We start from the raw sequence: 19,484 nt of genomic DNA, 5'->3' as shown, positions 1-19,484 counted from the left end.
TTTTCTTTTTTTCTAGATTCACCAAATACCATGTAAGATCCCTCCCTTTTTTTTTCTTTGAAAGTCATTAATCAAGCATAGTAACAGGCGTTTATACTGGTTTGATTTTGTCTTTTTTTTACACCACACATTCTCTCTCTCTCTCTCTCTCTCTCTCTCTGTTTTTTTTTTGTAAGCCTCCACTTTTTTCCCGTCATCACTGATTATGTAAGGCTGATGTAGGCAGCAAGCGTGCAGGCTTCTCAGTGTGAATAAAAGAGCACTCTTTGTGATTGCTGTCTGGCCTGGCCTCATTCATCCACCCAAGTGCAAAACCACTGTAGCGTTGAACAGAAGGCAGAGTGAGTGTGCATCTATAGGATGAGTAGATATTAGTGTTTAAAGCTCATCCTGATTAGATTCATTAGGCGTTTGATTGCAAATGTGCATCTACAGGGATAGACCTAGAAGAAGGCCAGTTTTCCTCTGTGTATTACCACACTAGAGAGTATCAGCTGCGCATCTCTCTGATTTAGCCAATAACGCGAGGCAGGAGGAGGAGGACGGGATCTTCTGTCCTATTGGTCTAGTTTAATCATGTCTATATTGGTTCCTTATGCAAATTACACTTTCGGTGCTTAGCAGCCGAGGGAGGTGATGATGGGGAGCAGAGAAGGGTGAAATGTTCATAGACAAAGAGGTTTTAGTGCTAGTAAAAATGATAAAAACCCAATGGTTTATGGAAAATAATAACTCTGCACCTCATAAGCTCTGCAATACCTGTCGCAGGATCCGCAATGAATTTCATGAAAACTGTCAGAATGACACTGAATGGATATTTCATGCACAAAAAGACAACTATTTGTTAATGACTAGTTAGCTGGAGGCAGGCTTTGTGTTTCACTGATTAAGGTGCATAACTCCCACTCCGCCAGCTGAAAGCATGAAAAATCATACAAATTTAAGACTCTGAATCAACAACTGAGAGAAAAGAATTGCGATAAAGCCCCCTCACACATGCACAGATGTTTACCTAACTTTCTAATTGAGGACACACTCTGGATGAACTTGTTTGATATTCACAGAATGCGGAGAGAGCACTTAAACTTAAAGTGTCCTCATATTTTCATTTGTTTGGATAAAAATATGTCAATGCATGCACAACTTCACTTCAAAAACGAAAGCCTTTTACGTTTGTATTAAACATTTTAACACATTTCCAGCCAAAACTACACTGTATTGCCAAAGGTATTGGGACACCTCCTTCTAACGAACAGGTTTGACTACTGTAGTAATTTCAATGAGTACAAATCCTAATGTTTAAGCATATAATGATATTCTAGGAGATTGTGTTCTTCTAATTTGATAGCAACAGCTTTGACAGGACCCTTTTCTATTTTAACATGATAATGTCTCTGTCTATAAGGCAAAGTTCAAAAAGAAATTATTAATTCAGTCACTAATCCCAGCTGAACATCTCTGGAGTGACTTTAAATGCAGAATTTGAGCCAAAAACTCGTCAACTTGTACATATGGGTACAGTCATTTTAGACACTTCCAAAATGGTTGCAACAGAGATGGAAATACACTTTTTTAAATACATTAATTATGTTTCCAACTTTGTTGCCACAGTTTTGTAAGTGCATTTTTCTGTTCTAAAGAAGGGGGTGTCCCAATACTTTTGTCTATATATGTACAAGTCATTGGTATTTGGTGATGAGTTTTTGGCTCAAGGTCTGCATTTAAAGTCACACCAGAGGTGTTTAGTTGAGATTAGGACTTTGCTTTCTGTAGGCTAGTCAAGTTCTCCTACACTTTCCTTTTGACCCTTGCCTTATAGGCATTGTTAGAATTGAAGAGGGTCCTGTCAAAACTGTTGCTGTAAAATTAGAAGCACACAATTCCCTAGAATATCATTATATGCTTAAACACTAAGATGTGTCATGGAAATTACTAAATTAGTCAAACCTGTTCATTACAAGGGGATGTCCCAATACTTTTGTCAATAGAGAGCATTTTAAAACTATGCATTAAAAGCTAAGAAAGTGTACAGAAAAGGGTTACACTTTATTTTGTAAATGTCCACTTTAGACATTCTACTAACTTTAAAATCACCTTGCAGTCATTATCTTGATCCTTTAAAACTCATCTTTGTTAATCGAAATGACACATTTGAATGTTTATCCCATCAAAACAATTTATTTATGTCTTAAAATAGCCTGAATGTAACCTCGTTTAGTATATGTGGAATCATGAATATGCAGATTAGTCCCCGCCTCCACTCAATCACAGCAGCTCAGACCTGCTCCCCATTCACTCAGTTAACTGAAGTAGTGAGCACTACACAATGCCAAGCGGCAGTATTGGATAAATGGATAACGGAGAGTGAATCTCTGAGTGAATTTATTCAAATCATTATAGCCTAATATAGATTATAGCCTAATCTGAATGGATTATAGCCTAGAAAGTGTGCAAAGAGCACTTAATTTATAATTGCTAAATCACTGAAAATCTGTCACTCATCTTAGTTCATTGCCATTTCAGGAAGTTCTGTTATATCCAATGACGCTCTACACTGCACAATTAATCTATTCTTTACATTGTGTCGACACTTTGTTATAATGAGAGGATTCACAAGCGTGCAGAACTTCGTAGTACTGAACAAAACCTTTGAGCGATGAGTGGATTCTGAAACCTCTGATTGGTCAGTGCGTTTATAAAATCAACTGATCTGTCTGTGATTGGCTACATTACTCAACACTGCAAAAACATGTTGTAAATAGAAACCTATATGAAAAACCTTCTGTCTTTGGTTCACAGCAGTTTTAAGAGAATTTTAGAGAATACTCAGCAATGGTACTGACTAATGAATTTGTCTTGAAGCATATTAAAAACACCAGATACACAAACTATAAAAATAGCTGTACATTTTAACAGTAAAATACTGTAGAAATGTTACTGTAAAAGCCTGTTAAATCGTCAACGGTACATCAGTTTTGTACAGTATGGTTGTATGTTACATCTAATGTTGTTAAATGAATGTTTATTGCATTATTTCAGTTTCATGTATGTTACCATGATGGTGTTTAGTGTTTATGTAAATGACACTGTGCATCTTCTAAATGTGTTAGCATTCAAAAGGTGCTTGTCATGGGCTTTGGTTCATTCTGTGACTTTCTCATCACCATCACTGCTTTTGGTGGTTATCAGTTTATTGCAAAGGTACAAAACAGATTTAACTACTTCAATAGGTTGGTATATTAATATTATATCAGTTAATGAAATTACGGTATTTTACTGTAAATTTAAGTTAAGACCATAAAACCTAAAATGTTGCTACCATATATTTTACTGTAAAATTCTGGCAACCACAGCAGCTGTTTTTTTTATTTTATTATTTTTTTTTACAGTAATAATTTGGTTTAGGGACAAGTTCTCACTATCAACTAGTTGTTTATTAGGATGCATATTACTAGCATATTGGCTGTTTATTAGTACTTACAAAGCACATTTGAATGCCTTATTCTGAAAGTGCATATTTTAGGTCCCTTAACCTACCCTTAAACTTAACAACTACCTTAATAACTGTTATTAAGTAGCAAATAATGAGTTTATTGAGACAGAATTCTGAGTTAATAGTTAATTAAAGTGTGACCAGATACGCATGAAAACGTTAAAACTTTATTATCACCACATTGTGTCTCTAAGTAACTTTGCACTACAATGTATATCTCAACAAACTCTCATTTATTTGCAACTACATTGATTTTCTAATTCAGTTTTATTAGAGTGTTAGTAGAGTCTTATAGAGTTAGTAGAATATGCTGACATGCATTTTCAAGTTACTTATAATTCTAAGAATTTGTGTTGGGGTACTATCAAAATAAAGTGTGAGCAGATATTAAACAGACAGTCTACTAATACGCTAATGACTTGACATGTAGTTGCAAAGTTACTTGTAGTAAGTTGCATGTCTGTGTGGACTAATAAAATAAAGTGTTATGCAGAAAAGGTTTGAACAGTCAGTCTTTGTTTTCAAGAATGAAAGAATGGATTGCTCAACTAAATCAGCTTCTTGTCCCTGTTGAACACAGGTATCACCACTGTGCTGACCATGACCACCATCAACACACATTTGCGGGAGACGCTTCCAAAGATCCCGTATGTCAAAGCCATTGACATGTATCTGATGGGCTGCTTCGTCTTCGTCTTCCTGGCTCTGCTGGAGTATGCGCTGGTCAACTACATCTTCTTCGGCAGAGGACCGCAGCGGCAGAAGAAAGCTGCAGAGAAAGCTTCCACAGCCAACAATGAAAAAATGAGAATGGATCCCAACAAAGTATGTTTGAAATTCACATAATAGCAGTGTTTATAATAGATGCACAGTAACTTTAACTGTAATTACACAGTAATAAGAAGGTGAATTACACTTTACAAGAATTTTGTTTTGAATTGGTGCTACAACTAGAGAAAACCAAAAATGGGCTGTTGGTGGTCCCTGGTAAAAAGGTAGGAAAACACCCATAATGCTTGATCTGACAATTTACAAGCAGTTATTAGTTAACATGAAGTTACAATGAAAATTTGAACAATTTTATTTATGCAAAAGCTCAAATGTTAATATTATTCAATGGAGTTGCACTAACGTAAACTGCCAATGAATAGTTGAAAACTTCATTCATAAATACTGTAACACGTTTTGCCTATTGTTGATGTTAAAGGAATTACTGATTACAGTTACATTAACTAACAGAACTTTGTTTTGTCACAAAAATAGTATATTATTATTCTTAGGTAGTACTTTAGTTCTACTCAGAATATTTTGCAAACTTTTGTGCTGTTTATGTTAAAACATGTTCACAAATACAATGAATAAATCACACTGCTTCACTATTGAATTCTATAAAAATAAAGCAACGATCGCTGAAGCTCATGTTGCTAATAATCACCATCTCTGATTTCAAATAAATGACTTCAGGTGGTTTTGTCACAACAAATCGATGTCAGTGTCAACGCCTTATACTTGTGAATGGTTGTTTTGATTGTTCTGTCTAGTCCTTATTCATATCTTCACCGCAATTTCAATGTCTGACTTGATTGTAACTAACATTGGACTGCCATATAAAATCTGTACATTTAAATTAGTTTATTAGTTTGACAGTGAAAGTTGTGGTTCTTCTTCAACATAGTCATTATTTTATGACTGCGGTGTGCAGTCATATTTGGAGGCTGTTTGGCTGTTGCAGACATTGGGTGTGGGTTCATGTTATGGATGAGGTAGTTTCTGGTTTTAATATTTACTGTCAGTCAAGCCTTTTGCTTATCTGTTTTTTTTTTTTTTTTTTTCAACTAAAGGCACAGAAATCTACCACCATTACATTTAATATGTTGTCTGCAGGAGTTGACATTACTTTAAATGCAATAACCAGTCATCGCAGTCAGAATAACCTTGTAATGTGTTCACTCTCCTTTATGACATCAAACCCTCATATATTTGGTTGGTGTACTATTAGATCTTAAGGTGACATTGGGTCTAAAACATGTTAATAACAAAATAAATGTGACCCTGGAACACAAAACCAGTCTTAAGTAGCATGGCTATATTGATAAGTAGCCAAACATACAGTACATTGTATGGGTCAAAATTATACATTTTTCCGGTAACACTTTATAATAACTATCCCTTATAACTAGTTAATAGATCATTAATAAACTGTTAGTTATTGGGTTATAAATGACTTGTTAAATAACAGTTAATAGTTTGCTAATTATTTATAACTGTGCCTTATAGATAGCCAATAGATAACTTACAAACTGTTAGTTAACAAGTTATAAATTACTTGTTAACTGTATTTTAATGATTTATAACTATACCTAATAAATTAGTAATAGATCATGAACAAGCTGTTAGTAAATTACTTACTAAAGACTTGTTAAGTATCAGTTAATAGTTTATATATGTTATTGGGACATTATTCTAAAGTTGCAACTATTCTTCATTTATTAACTCTTATTAAATGAGGAATAGTTGCAACTTTAGAATAACGTCCCAATAACATACATAAGCTAATAACTAACACTTAACTAATATATTAACTCACACTTTACAGATCAGTTGTTCATAGTTTGTTAACCATCTACTAATACCAGTGAAACTTTGTAGAACAGCAAATGGATGGAACAAGTTCAAACTGAAGAAATTTGATGTGATATTTAAAATATAAAATTTGTGTACCTCAACCTTGTTCCACTCATAGGCTTTTCTGTGTACTGTATTTTACCAAAGTAACTCCACAGATGAAATGTTGAACATTGTGTTTAATGTATAGAAACACACATACTGAGCCATCACATGGCAGAACAGCAGTATACAACAGAATACAAACCCATGAGGTTTGGGCACTTTTTTGTGCTAAACATGAAAACAAAATAAATAAAAATCTAGCCACTGGCATTATTGATATGAACATGTTTTATCACACCTTGGACCCTCTATACTGAGTGAACCAGCAGCGATGCGCAAAATACTGAGATAAATCCAGGTACTGTCTGGAGAAAGAGAAAGAAGTCAACAGCGGGTACTTCCAGTAAAAAGAAAGCTACAGCTGTGGACCATGCTGTGCACATGGACAACAATGGTGACGGTAAGCAAGACTGTTTGCTATCTTTTCATTAAAGATGTTTGATCAGGATAAAGTGCCCAAACCTCATGGGTTTGTATTCTGTTGTATACTGCTGTTCTGCCATGTGATGGCTCAGTATGTGTGTTTCTATACATTAAACACAATGTTCAACATTTCATCTGTGGAGTTACTTTGGTAAAATACAGTACACAGAAAAGCCTATGAGTGGAACAAGGTTGAGGTACAAAAATTTTATATTTTAAATATCACATCAAATTTCTGTAGCTGGAACTTGTTCCATCCATTTGCTGTTCTACAAAGTTTCACTGGTATTAGTAGATGGTTAACAAACTATGAACAACTGATCTGTAAAGTGTGAGTTAATATATTAGTTAAGTGTTAGTTATTAGCTTATGTATGTTATTGGGACGTTATTCTAAAGTTGCAACTATTCCTCATTTACTAACAGTTAATAAATGAAGAATAGTTGCAACTTTAGAATAACATCCCAATAACATAAATAAACTATTAACTGATACTTAACAAGTCTTTAGTAAGTAATTTACTAACAGCTTGTTCATGATCTATTACTAATTTATTAGGTATAGTTATAAATCATTAAAATACAGTTAACAAGTCATTTATAACTTGTTAACTAACCGTTTGTAAGTTATCTATTGGCTATCTATAAGACACAGTTATAAATATATAACAAACTATTAACTGTTATTTAACAAGTCATTTATAACCCATTAACTAACAGTTTATTAATGATCTAATAACTAGTTATAATGGATAGTTATTATAAAGTGTTACCATTTTTCCTTTATGCCAAAAATCATTATGATATTAAGTAAAGATTATGTTCCATGACAATATTTTGTAAATTTCCTACTGTAAATATATCAGAACTAATTTTTTGGTTAGTAACATGCATTGCTAAGAACTTAATTTGACATCTTTAAAAGCTATATTCTCAATATTGTGATTTTTTGCACCCCTCAGATTGCAGATTTTCAAATAAAGTATCTCGACCTTTTTGTCCTATTCTAACAAGCCATATATCAATGGAAATTTTATTTATTTATCATTTACAAAAAAAAAAAAAAAAAAAGACCCATATGACTGGTTTTGTGCTCCAGAGACAAAAAATATATAATGGTAAGAATAGGTTTGTGAACCCTAAAGACTTGGATTTATTAAACCGTTTTACATCTTAAATGCTTTAGTGCACATGTTTAAGTTCATTATTATTATTATTAATACTATTTTAAGAGAACTCACTTGGCATAATGCATTTTTCATTGCTGAAGTGAAAAGAGTTAAAAAGTGAAGCTAAAAAAGTTATTATGAATTATTTATTATTATGAAAAATCCAAAAAGTTATTTTGCAAATTTGAGGTTGATATCGCATGAGCTAGTAAGATTTTGTTTGGGCAAAGTACCAAATGTTTACACTAAATGAAATTATCCAATGGGGAATTTTTTTTTTTTTTTTTATAGCAACTGCCTGTAACATTTCAAAGACGTAAAAAAAAAAGTTAAAAAAAAATATCACATAGGGATCATTGACCAGCTGTAAAAAGAGTCAATTAGGAAGTCTTTTTTTTTTATGACTGGCACACAAAGCTTGTCACATATCTATTCTTCTCAGGAAAGAGTTAGTATGACACAATGCCAAAAGCTTTGACAGGTCCTTAAAAATACATTACAGAGATGCACATTACAGAGAGACTACAAAGGCACTGCTAAAGACTTGGATCTTCATAAATCCACAGTAAGAGACTCACACAGTGGACAATCCTGAAAGACTGTGAGAAAGAACCCAAGGATAACAGCAACCGGCACCAAGAAAACTCTACAATTACTGTGAAAGTCTTTATTCATGTGTCTACTGTAAGAAAAACACTAAACAAAAATGGCGTTAATGAATAGACAGCAACACAAGGAAAATCAGTGCTGAATAAGAGGGAAAAGGCCATTACACATAAACTCTAAAATATTTGTTTTTGCTGCTAAAAGAGGAGCAACAACTTACTAAGTTAGGGTTTACTTGAACGCATCCACAAAGTTGTTTTTATGAGTGGGAAACTCAAAATTCTCTTTAAGCCCTGAGTTTCCGAGTTGGGGGCGTGTCAGTGAAAAAAATGTGTCAGATGCAATGGACACAGCCAAAGACTAGATATGAAGCTTCTGTATTGATGGTCAATTTGTTTAAGTAAATAAAATGATTAACTTTTTGTAAAACTATATAAGTTACAAATACATACATGTAATATTGTATTATTGTATAATTACCATAGAATATATAAGCCTTCATGAATCTAATAAAAACAGACAAAAAAGACATTGCACATTCTTTATTCATTATTTTGTAGATGTAGAGTTAAAAAAATGTAGACTTTTATGTAGAAAAGTTATATCCCAATCTTATTCCGATTTGAACGCACCTGACGTCGTACTGATGAGTTGTCTCTTAAGTACCAATGTCCCAGAAGGACTTGAACATGGCATCTGTCCTGCAGAGTTTAGCTCAAACCCTATTTAGACACCTGAACCAGGTAATCAAGCTCTTTCTAGGCATGCTTGAAAATTAAAGGCAGGTGTGTTGAGGCAAGTAGGAGCTAAACTCGGCAAAACACCGGCTCTCCAGGATTGAGTTTGGGAACCCCTGGTTTAGTGAGATTGTTTTTGTCTTTAATTGTGAGTTCAATTGAAGGGACAGTTCACCCAAAAATGAGAATTTGATGTTTATCTGCTTACCCCCAGGGCATTTAAGATGTAGGTAACTTTGTTTCTTCAGTAGAACACAAACAAAGATATTTAACTCAAACCGTTGCAGTCTGTCAATGGGAACCACGGCTTTGAGAGGCAAAAAAAACATACACAGACGAAACCAAATTAAACCCTGTGGCTTGAGGTGATACATTGATGTTTTAACACACAAAAAAATATTGGTCTGTGCATTTTTTACTTCTGATCCAATGTCCAACTGTTCTGAGCGCATTCACAACAGCCGGCACATGACGCATCAACATGCTCTGGCATAGTAGACACATGCATGAAAGCAGTCTGTCTACGTCACTCATTGTTTACACAGAGAAATTGTGGGTACGACGGCTACTCAAAGAGGTTATTACTTGTGCTTATCCTGATTGTTGCTTATCCTGATTGTTGATCGACTGAAGTTATGGTTGTTTGCTCTTCGTCACGCGCCGGCTGTTGTAAAAACGCTCAGGACGGTTGGACATTGCGGTGAATCAGAGGTAAAAAATTATATAAATATTGTTCAGTTTCTTCCACAGACCGACTGTTTTGTGTGTTAAGACCTCAATGTATCGTCACAAGCCGCAGGGTTTGATTTGGTTTTGTCTGTGTATGTTTTTTTTGACTCTCAAAGCCATGGGTCCCATTGACTGCCATGATATGACTGACAGACTGCAACGCTTTGAGTTAAAAATCTTTGTTTGTATTCTACTGAAGAATACATCTTGGATGCCCTGGGGTTAAGCAGTTAAACATATTTTTTTTTTTGGGTGAACTATGCTTTTAAGACCAGTCCACAATTTATGAATAATCGATTTCCAGAAATCCAAATATTTTCAAAGGGTTCACAAACGTTTTAATCAATGTGTAAATAAGTATTGGTCCTGATTGGTCTATTATTATATTCTATTTCAGTAAAAGCAGATTGCTTATTTCAGGATAATGCTGGGTTACAGTGTAGTATAGTTAGAGGATAAACTGATGTTTAGTTGTTTATATATTTTATATAATTATAACACAGAGACATAGATCAGTAATTCTCAGCTGGTTTTGCTTCAGGGCCCAGATTTTATATTAGGCTTTTTATTACTGGCATTTAAAATAGTTTTCCACTGGATCTCTTAGACTCTATTAGAAAAAATCTATTTGCTTGTTTGTTTATTTGTTTGTTTGGAATTTGAAAACCACTATATATATCAAGCAATAACAGCACTCATGCTCAAGACTCTTAGTCTTTTGGTTTGTTGACATTGTGAAGATGTTTTGCTGGTGCTCAGATGTAGCATACTGTAGTATACTAGACTTAGGGCAGCTTTTCTTTGAGGCATAATCCACAAAATGCCAGCATTGCCTCACACTCTTAAAGAAACCCAAAATGTAAGTTTTTACCCCCATTCTTGAAGTGACTGCTTTGACAGTGCTGATTTTGTATGCTTTCAGTGGTTGGTGGGAAATGTAGTTCAGAGAGACGATGCTCTGTATGCCAGAATGAAACAGAGGGATATTGACGCGCATGACTCCATGTGGGAACCGATCTTTGTGGATGATGCAGCATTAGGACTAGGCGATTCAAAAAATAAGGTACTGGAAAAGATCATAAAAAGAGTAATGGCACACAACGCGGCCAATTTATTTGAGAACCAGCCTTTTTTTCGATTCCTTGTTTCCTCTTAAAAGAACTGTTGACCTTAACAGAAAATTCTGTCATCATTTTAACACTCTCATGTTGTCTAATGACTTTTCTTCTTAAGGGAAGGTCGTTAGCGGTCTATTATTTGCAAAAACTGTTGTGTGGATTCAAATGACTTTACACAAGTCATATAGATTACTTTTATGGTACTATTATCCTACTATTTTTGTCCTATTGAAGCTATCCCCATTTTCTTTGTGTACCAAAAAAAGAAAGACATGAGGGTGAGGAAATCATGACAGAATGTTCCTGTTCCTTTAAGAGCACAACCTATTGTTTCTCCATTGCCATCATCACCTCTCTTTTCCCTCCAAACCACTCAACAAAACAAATGCTTTGATACTATTGGAAAATGTTAGATACTATTTGGGAAGAATACTATTGAAAGTACTATTTAGAAAGGAAAATCAATCAGTTTTTGAGGGAGAACAACTGAAAATGTATTTTTTTTGTTTGTTTGGTAGATAGTACTACATTAAGGGTTCAGCATCAAACAGGATGCCCTATTATTTGTCATAAAAAGGTTATAATTTTGTAGCAATATATAGCATAAATACCATCATCTGTACCACCATGCCTTACCTTACTTTACCATGCATCTCCATGTGCACCAACCCATTTCCTTCAGACTGTGTGTTACTAGCACTTTGTTGGTTTGTCTCATTATGTGTTAAATATTGTGCTGTACCTAAATATTGTGTTTAGTTTGAAGAATAATTCTTGAAAAGCAATAGGTAAGCCAGCATTTGATTATGCTGTTATATAAACGTGACTAATTTTATTGCTACTGATGCTTGTTTTCGTCACTGACAAGTGATATTTGTGAGATATAAACTCTTAATAGTAAGATTTTTTTTTCACCCTTAGAATTGGACATTATAAATTGCAAATATCTCTCAATTTTGAGAAACAATTGTGATAAAGTCAGAATTGCAAGCTATAAACTTGCAATTATAAGAAAAAAAGTCTGAATTGTCTTTTATTTGTGTGATGTAAATTCAGATACAGTGAGGGGAAAAAAATATTTGATCCCATGCTAATTTTGTACCCACTGACAAAATAATGATCAGTCTATAATTTTAATGGTAGATTTATATGAACAGTGAGAGACAGAATAACAACAACAAAAAAATCCAGAAAAACACATTTCAAAAAAGTTATAATTTGATTTGCATTTTAATGAGTGGAATAAGTATTTGACCCCTTCGCAAAACTTAGTACTTGGTGGCAAAACCCTTGTTGGCAATCACCGAGGTCAGATGTTTCTTGTAGTTGTCCACCAGGTTTTCACACATCTCAGGAGGGATTTTGTCCCACTCCTCTTTGTAGATCCTCTTCAAGTCATTAAGGTTTCGAGGCTGACGTTTGGTAACTCGAACCTTCAGCTCCACAGATTGTCTATGGAATTAAGGTTTGGAGACTGGCTAGGCCACTCCAGGACCATCATCTGCTTCTTCTTGAACCACTCCTTTGTTGCCTTGGTTGTGTGTTTTGGGTCATTGTCATGCTGGAATACCCATCTACAACCCATTTTCAATGCCCTGGCTGAGGGAAGGAGGTTCTCAAGATTTGACAGCACATGGCCCCGTCCATCGTCCCTTTGATGCGGTGCAGCTGTCCTGTCCCCTTAGCAGAAAAACACCCCCAAAGCATAATCTTTCCACCTCCATGTTTGACCTTGGGGATGGTGTTCTTGGGGTCTTAGTCATCATTCCTCCTCCTCCAAACACAACGAGTTGAGTTGATGCCAAAGAGCTGGATTTTGGTCTCATCTGACCACAACACTTTAACCCACTTCTTCTCTTAATCATTGAGATGTTGATTTGGGCCTGTACAGGTGCTTTCTTGAGCAGGGGGACCTTGCTGGCGCTGCAGGATTTCAGTCCTTCTAAGCGTAGTGTGTTACCAATTGTTTTCTTGGTGACTATGGTCCCAGCTGCCGTGAGATCATTGACAAGACCCTCCTGTGTAGTTCTGGGCTGATTCCTCACCGTTCTCATGATCATTAAAACTCCATGAGGTGAGATCTTGCATGGAGCCCCGGAATGAGGGAGATTAACAGTTATTGTGTGTTTCTTCCATTTGCGAATAATCGAACCAACTGTTGTCACCTTCTCACTAAGCTGCTTGGCGATGGTCTTGTAGCCCATTCCAGCCTTGTGTAGGTCTAAAATCTTGTTCCTGACATCCTTGGACAGCTCTTTGGTCTTGGCCATGGTGGAGAGTTTGGAATCTGATTGATTGATTGATTGCTTCTGTTGACAATCAATCCACTCCCTTTAAGAGAGTGCTCCTAATCTCATTTTGTTACCTGCTTAAAAGACACCTGGGAGCCAGAAATCTTGCTTATTGATAGGGGATCAAATATGTATTTCACTCATTAAAATGCAAATCAATTTATAACTTTTATCTCACTGTTAAAATAAACCTACCGTTAAAATGATAGACACATAATTTCTTTGTTAGTGGGAAAATGTACAAAATCAGCAGGGGATCAAATACTTTCAATTCAATTGTGAGAAACAATTGTAAGAAATTAGTCTTTTTTCCCCCCTCAGAACTGGACTTTATAAATTGCAGTTGTGACTTTCTATTGTACAGGTCTGAGAAAAGAAGTCTGAATTGCACATTTATATTTTAGAGTTCTGACTTTCTTACAATTCTGACTTTATAACATACAAATGTGATTTTTTTTTTCATGCAATTGCAAAAAAGTCAGAATTGCATGATAGAAAGTTAGAATTGCGTTAGAAAGTAAGAATTGTGAGATATAAAGAACTGTAAGAAAAAAGTCTTAATTGCGTTAAAGTCGGAATTGCAAACTTGTAATTCTGACTTTATGTCTCACAGTTTTTCCTTTTTTAATCTTACAATTCTGACTTTATAACTTTTATGAATATATGCAATTCTGAGAAAAAAGTCTGAATTGAGAATTAGACTTTATAACTCTCAATTGTGAGAAAAGTCATAATGTACAATAATGCAAAATGTACACTCAGAGTTGCGAGAAAAAAAATTAAGAATTGCGTGATAAAAAGTCGCAATTACCTTTTTTTGTTGTTGTTTTTTTCAGTGGCAGAAACAAGCTCCTATATACTGGTGATTCATTGTGTAGTAAAAAAAAAAAAAAAAAAAGAAAGTTAAATAAATAAAAAAGTTGACCTTTAGAGACCAATCTACGATGGCTCTGTCTATTGAAATTGTAACAGTACATAAAAATGTACAAGAAAAAAGGAAAACAGTAATCAGTACTAACCTATTGATGGGTCTTTATGTCTTAGATGGACCCTCATGAAAACATCCTCCTCACTCCTCTGGAGATCAAGAATGAAATGGGCACATCAGAGTTGACCCTGGGTTTGGGCGACCCACGTGCGACCATGCTGGCCTACGACAGCACCTCGCTGCAGTATCGCAAAGCCGGCCTGGCAAGACACAACTTTGGACGCAATGTGCTGGAACGCCACGTCGCTCAGAAGAAGAGCCGGCTACGGCGGCGCGCTTCACAGCTTAAAATCACCATCCCTGACTTAACTGATGTCAATTCAATCGACAAGTGGTCGAGAATGATCTTCCCCACCGTGTTCTCCTTCTTCAATGTCGTCTATTGGCTTTATTACATCAACTAACTGGATAGCGGGGCCGTCCGAAAAGCGCCACTTATTTTTATGTCCGTGTATTCTTCCGTCTGATTTTGCAATACAAGCAGGACTTATGTTGACAAATTCAAATCAGGACTAATTCTCTTTGACCTTGGGTTCACCTTAATTGCTGGCTGACACAGATACTCTAAAGAGGTTAAGAACAAATGGTGCCTGCTCCAAAAATCAATCGTTTTTAGTACGTCTGAGTGTGCAGTTCAGAGTTTGATTTGCTAGATTTTTTTAAATGATTTCTTTTAGAACAAGATGTATCTGTTTTGTTGCCAAATTATCAAAACAGTTACTGCTGGAACTTAATTTTCTTTATACTAGCAAAAGTGGACGTCCGCAGTTCTTTCCCCCTTTAAGCCATTTCTAAAAGAGCAGCATTCGATAATTTAATATTTATATACCTTTCTTTGTAATCTTTCTTGTTTTCACACGGTCTATTGAGTAAAGATACAATATGAACAGTTTTAACACAAGGTTGTATTTTCTACTTCTCTACTCACAGATGATAGTTTATTTATCCAAGAGAATTTATTATACACTTTTATGTAACCTCATTTATTTTGATAAAACTCGTCACTCAAATACTGTACTCTAAATTTTATTCTCACACCTTAGCCAGCTTTATATTTCCACAAGGCTTGTATTATGTTTAATTTCGATATTCAGTGTGCAATGGAAATCGAAGGCATTACTACTAATAACACAAACTCAAATTTTATAGCACTTATAGTTTTATTTGTTATTCAGCTAATCTATCCGTTAGCATTTCCACTCATTTTAGCATTCCCATGAGCACATTGTTTATTTGAGCTGTAAATGCCACGTGACTGATTGGCATTCAGCAGTAAATCGCAGTGCTTATTGGCTGATTGCAGTAGAGGGACATGCACAGTCCCAAGATAAGTCACAATAATCCAGAGCTGTGACCTGAATGGAAGTTTGTAAGAACACTCTAAAAAAAACATTGCTTTGGCAAAATATACCTACTTTCAAATAGCCGTCAATGGGGAAATATTTATTCTATCTTAAATTATACAGTTGCATGGGTTAACTGGATGCTAACTAGCTAACTGGTGTAGCCTCAACCTGTCCTCACTCCAAAATCCCCAAAAAGTGACTAATCGTCAAGCGCCCTGCACATCATTATTAAAACACTAAAGGTGTCCCTTGGCAACACTATAAAGATGAAAGAGAAACACTATTGCTTTTAATAAGAAACATTTGGCATACATACACAGATGGGAATTATATTGTTAGGAAATTATATTTTGGGTTATACTTTTTTTCATTATGACCTAAATGTTATTATTTTTCTGTATCATTATGGTTACACTTTATTTTACAGTATGTTTCTGCAAGAAAGTAGTGGCTAGTATAAGATAACTAAGGGTTTAGGGGTTGGTTCAGGGTTAGTACCTAGTTTACTATAATAAGTGCATAGTATTTACATGTGGAACAGGACTGTAAAATAAAGTGCTACCCAAATTATTTTACTTAAATTACACTATTTAGACTTTTTGTGCACCTATTCAAACCCCTTCCCTAAAACATAACTGTTTCTCAATATATAAACATTATATGATTGGAGTATAGTCACCAAAATTTGTTCACAAAAAATAATATTCCAAGTCTTCCAAGGCCAAATGATTGCTTTGTTTAAGGAACAGATCCAAAGCTGATCCATCTCCATTCACCATAATGCTAACGTTCAAAAATTGCCATCTAAAGAAGCATTACGTCAGCTTTGATGTGAAATACCATTTTGGTCATACTGTGACTGAACTTTTATCTGCCCAATACATGTTTTATACAGTATAGTGAGTAGGTTTAGGGTAGGGGTAGGGCTCATGCTCAAAACTATCTATCAAAGTATAAACATATTTATACTTTAACGATGTATGCAAAGTTTTAAAAACACAATCCCACTTTATATTAGGTGTCTTTAAATAATATGTATCTCCAAACATATTAGTAACACTTTAGATTAGGAAACATATTCACTATTAACAAAAAGTTTTCTTGACTAGTAGTGACTGATAGTAAGTAAGGTATTGGGATGGGTATTGGTATAAGGTATCGGAATGGTCAGGTTAAGGGATCTAGGATATAATCATGCATTAATATGTGACCCTAGACCCAAAAAAAACAGTCATTAAGGGTCAATTTTATTGAAATTGAGATTTGTATATTATCTGAATAAATTGACTTTCCATTGATGTTTTGTTTGTTAAGATATTACAATATTTGGCCAAGATACAACTATTTGAAAATCTGTAGTCTAAAGTTGCAAAAAAAAAAAAAAAAAAAAAAAAAAAAAATCACAAAAAACATCAGAAAATCACCTGAAGTTGTCCAAATTAAGCTCTTAGCAATGCATATTACTAATAAAACATTACGTTTTAATATATTTATGGTAGGAAATGGACAAAATATCTCCATGGAGCATGATCTTTACTTAATATTCTAATGATTTTTGGCCTAAAAGAAAAATCTATAATTTTGACCCATATTATGTATTTTTAGCTATTGCTACAAAAATATACCCTTGCTACTTATGACTGGTTTTGTGCTCCAGGGTCATATGTGCTTTATAAGTACTAATAAACAGCTACTAATATGCATGTGAATAAGCAGCTAGTTAATAGTGAATAGTATACTCTAATCTAAATTGTACATACAATCTACTTATTGTGTTCATATTTCTATGGCAAAACACATTTGCTGCTATTTAAGTGGGTTTACGGTTAAAGTTAAGGACGCTTGTTAAAAGTACAACTTACACAATAAAAATACAACTAACACAATAAATACAACTTAAAAATACAACTAACACAATAAAAACATGATAATATAATGCGAAACATAATTTTTGAAAATTAAAAAAAAAACTGACTTCATATAAACATGTGCATGCACAATAAATACATTTTTTGTAAGCTTTTGGTGTGAGAACAGGTTGGCATTCAGGCTACTAACTTGTATCAAAAAGTCTGGTCCACAAAGTTTATTCTGCCCAAGTGTTGCATGCTGACCGACTACAGTTTGCTTGTTTATTTTGCAACAGTTAGCAGGCAAATCTGACATTGCACAGATGGCTCTGTTGCAGTTGTACAGAAACTAAAGAAATTAACAGAAATTTTGATCAGAATAACACACATATAACACAAAATCAAAGCAGATGTTGCAGTTACACTGAATGTTTGGTTTAGTTGCTGCTAACTGTCTCAAACAAAACATTTAACTATCTTCTTCAGATTCAATGCTGTGAACCTCTGAATCTTTGTTAAATTCAACAAATATCTTTTTTTCACAAGTATTTCTCCTTAGTTTGTGTAACCTGATATTTTGTGAATACTACTTCAAACGGTCTGTGCCGTTTGCACGCCGTCTGAGTCTGATTCAGCGTGCTTCTTTCTTTCTTTCTTTCTTTCTTTCTTTCTTTCTTTCTTTCTTTCTTTCTTTCTTTCTTTCTTTCTTTCTTTCTTTCTTTCTTTCTTTCTTCCAGTGTGTGTTTACAGACAATATAGGCGCTTTAAACACCTTAAAGCATTGTTCATTTTCATACTGATTTTGTTGGAAAAAGCCAGCAGTTAAGGAATCTCTCGGCTTCCTCAATGAAAAGAGTTCACAAAAATGAAGTCATTCCTCTGTGTTATGTACTGTAAATATCTCTTGTATAGGATTGTTCAAATGCTCTTTGTATTCAGAAGAAGAGAGTAGCTCTGTGTTTACATATGAAATGAATTGAAAACAGTGAATTACTGAGACGGTGGAGGGGCTCGTGATGCAGAACCAATATTGTAATTTTATCATGAAGCATGATGAAATCCTTCTAAAAGAGCCGATCAGAGCCCAGCATCCTCCACCAGTGAGAAGGGCATATGAATATAGTTTTGCTTGAAAAAATATAAAAGCACAATACTGACCAGACTTAACTACTGAAGGTATACACATCTTTATTTAAACTTTTTTTTTTTTTTTTTTTTTTTTTATATGGTATAGTGCATCTGTCATAATCATTTATGAATATGTGTAACCCTGATGCACCTGCATGTAAGACATTTTCCATCAAGGTCTGCAATTTTAATTCCATCAACAGTCACAGAGATAAAAAAAAAAAAAATACATATCATGCTCACCAAGATTTTTTGTAGTTTGACATTTTATATCTCAATATATCAGTGTTTTCTGTACTTTTATTTCAGATGAAAAGACAACAGGGTTTAAACAACACAGAATAAGTTAAAAGCTCACAGAAGTGATAATTAACATTCATTTAATATGGTTTAATCATATCTCCCAACTAAATATTGAATGACTTATGAAACATTATTCATAACCAGGGAACTGTAGGCTTGAAAGCATGCCAGAAATCAAGCATCTCATATTTATTACTCATGTTTAATCATGCATCCCTCACATCTGTACTGCATGCAATACTGGTACCATACATTCAAAAAAATATTTTGCAATTCATATTGGTGAATCAATTCAAGTTCAGAAGGAACTTGACATAAATTAGTCGTATTTTACAATATGAAGAGCTATGATAATAAGCATAGCTTCTGGACTCAAGGATCAGAAAAGTGTGAATGCATTTAATTACCAGCCTGTGGACAATTGAGTAGGTTATTAATAGTGATTGTATATTCATAATGATGGTGATTATGTAACAATTAAGTGTAACAATGTGATATTTTCTGCTGTTCATTTATAGTCACATTTATTTGCACAAGATCAGTGCTTAAAACATCAAAACAATTCATATCATTC

The 19,484-nt window shown here is 34.4% G+C and overlaps 1 protein-coding gene across 1 annotated transcript in view; it reads left to right on the top strand.

The window, feature by feature from the left end:
- The window catches only part of LOC141292722 (gamma-aminobutyric acid receptor subunit beta-2-like), a 129,434-nt gene extending 111,325 nt beyond the window's left edge, over nucleotides 1–18,109 (top strand). The window contains exons 7-9 of the mRNA XM_073824761.1: nucleotides 4,074–4,318; nucleotides 10,809–10,949; nucleotides 14,340–18,109. Coding sequence (XP_073680862.1) covers nucleotides 4,074–4,318; nucleotides 10,809–10,949; nucleotides 14,340–14,687 — 734 coding nt within the window. The 3' untranslated portion in view covers nucleotides 14,688–18,109. The remainder of the gene's footprint in view (nucleotides 1–4,073; nucleotides 4,319–10,808; nucleotides 10,950–14,339) is intronic.
- Nucleotides 18,110–19,484: the final 1,375 nt, after the last annotated feature.

This window comes from Garra rufa, chromosome 19 (genome assembly GCF_049309525.1).
Source record: "Garra rufa chromosome 19, GarRuf1.0, whole genome shotgun sequence".
Taxonomy (NCBI): domain Eukaryota; kingdom Metazoa; phylum Chordata; class Actinopteri; order Cypriniformes; family Cyprinidae; genus Garra; species Garra rufa.
The sequence above is the reverse complement of the archived record's forward strand: the minus strand, read 5'-3'. Positions and strand labels throughout refer to the sequence as shown.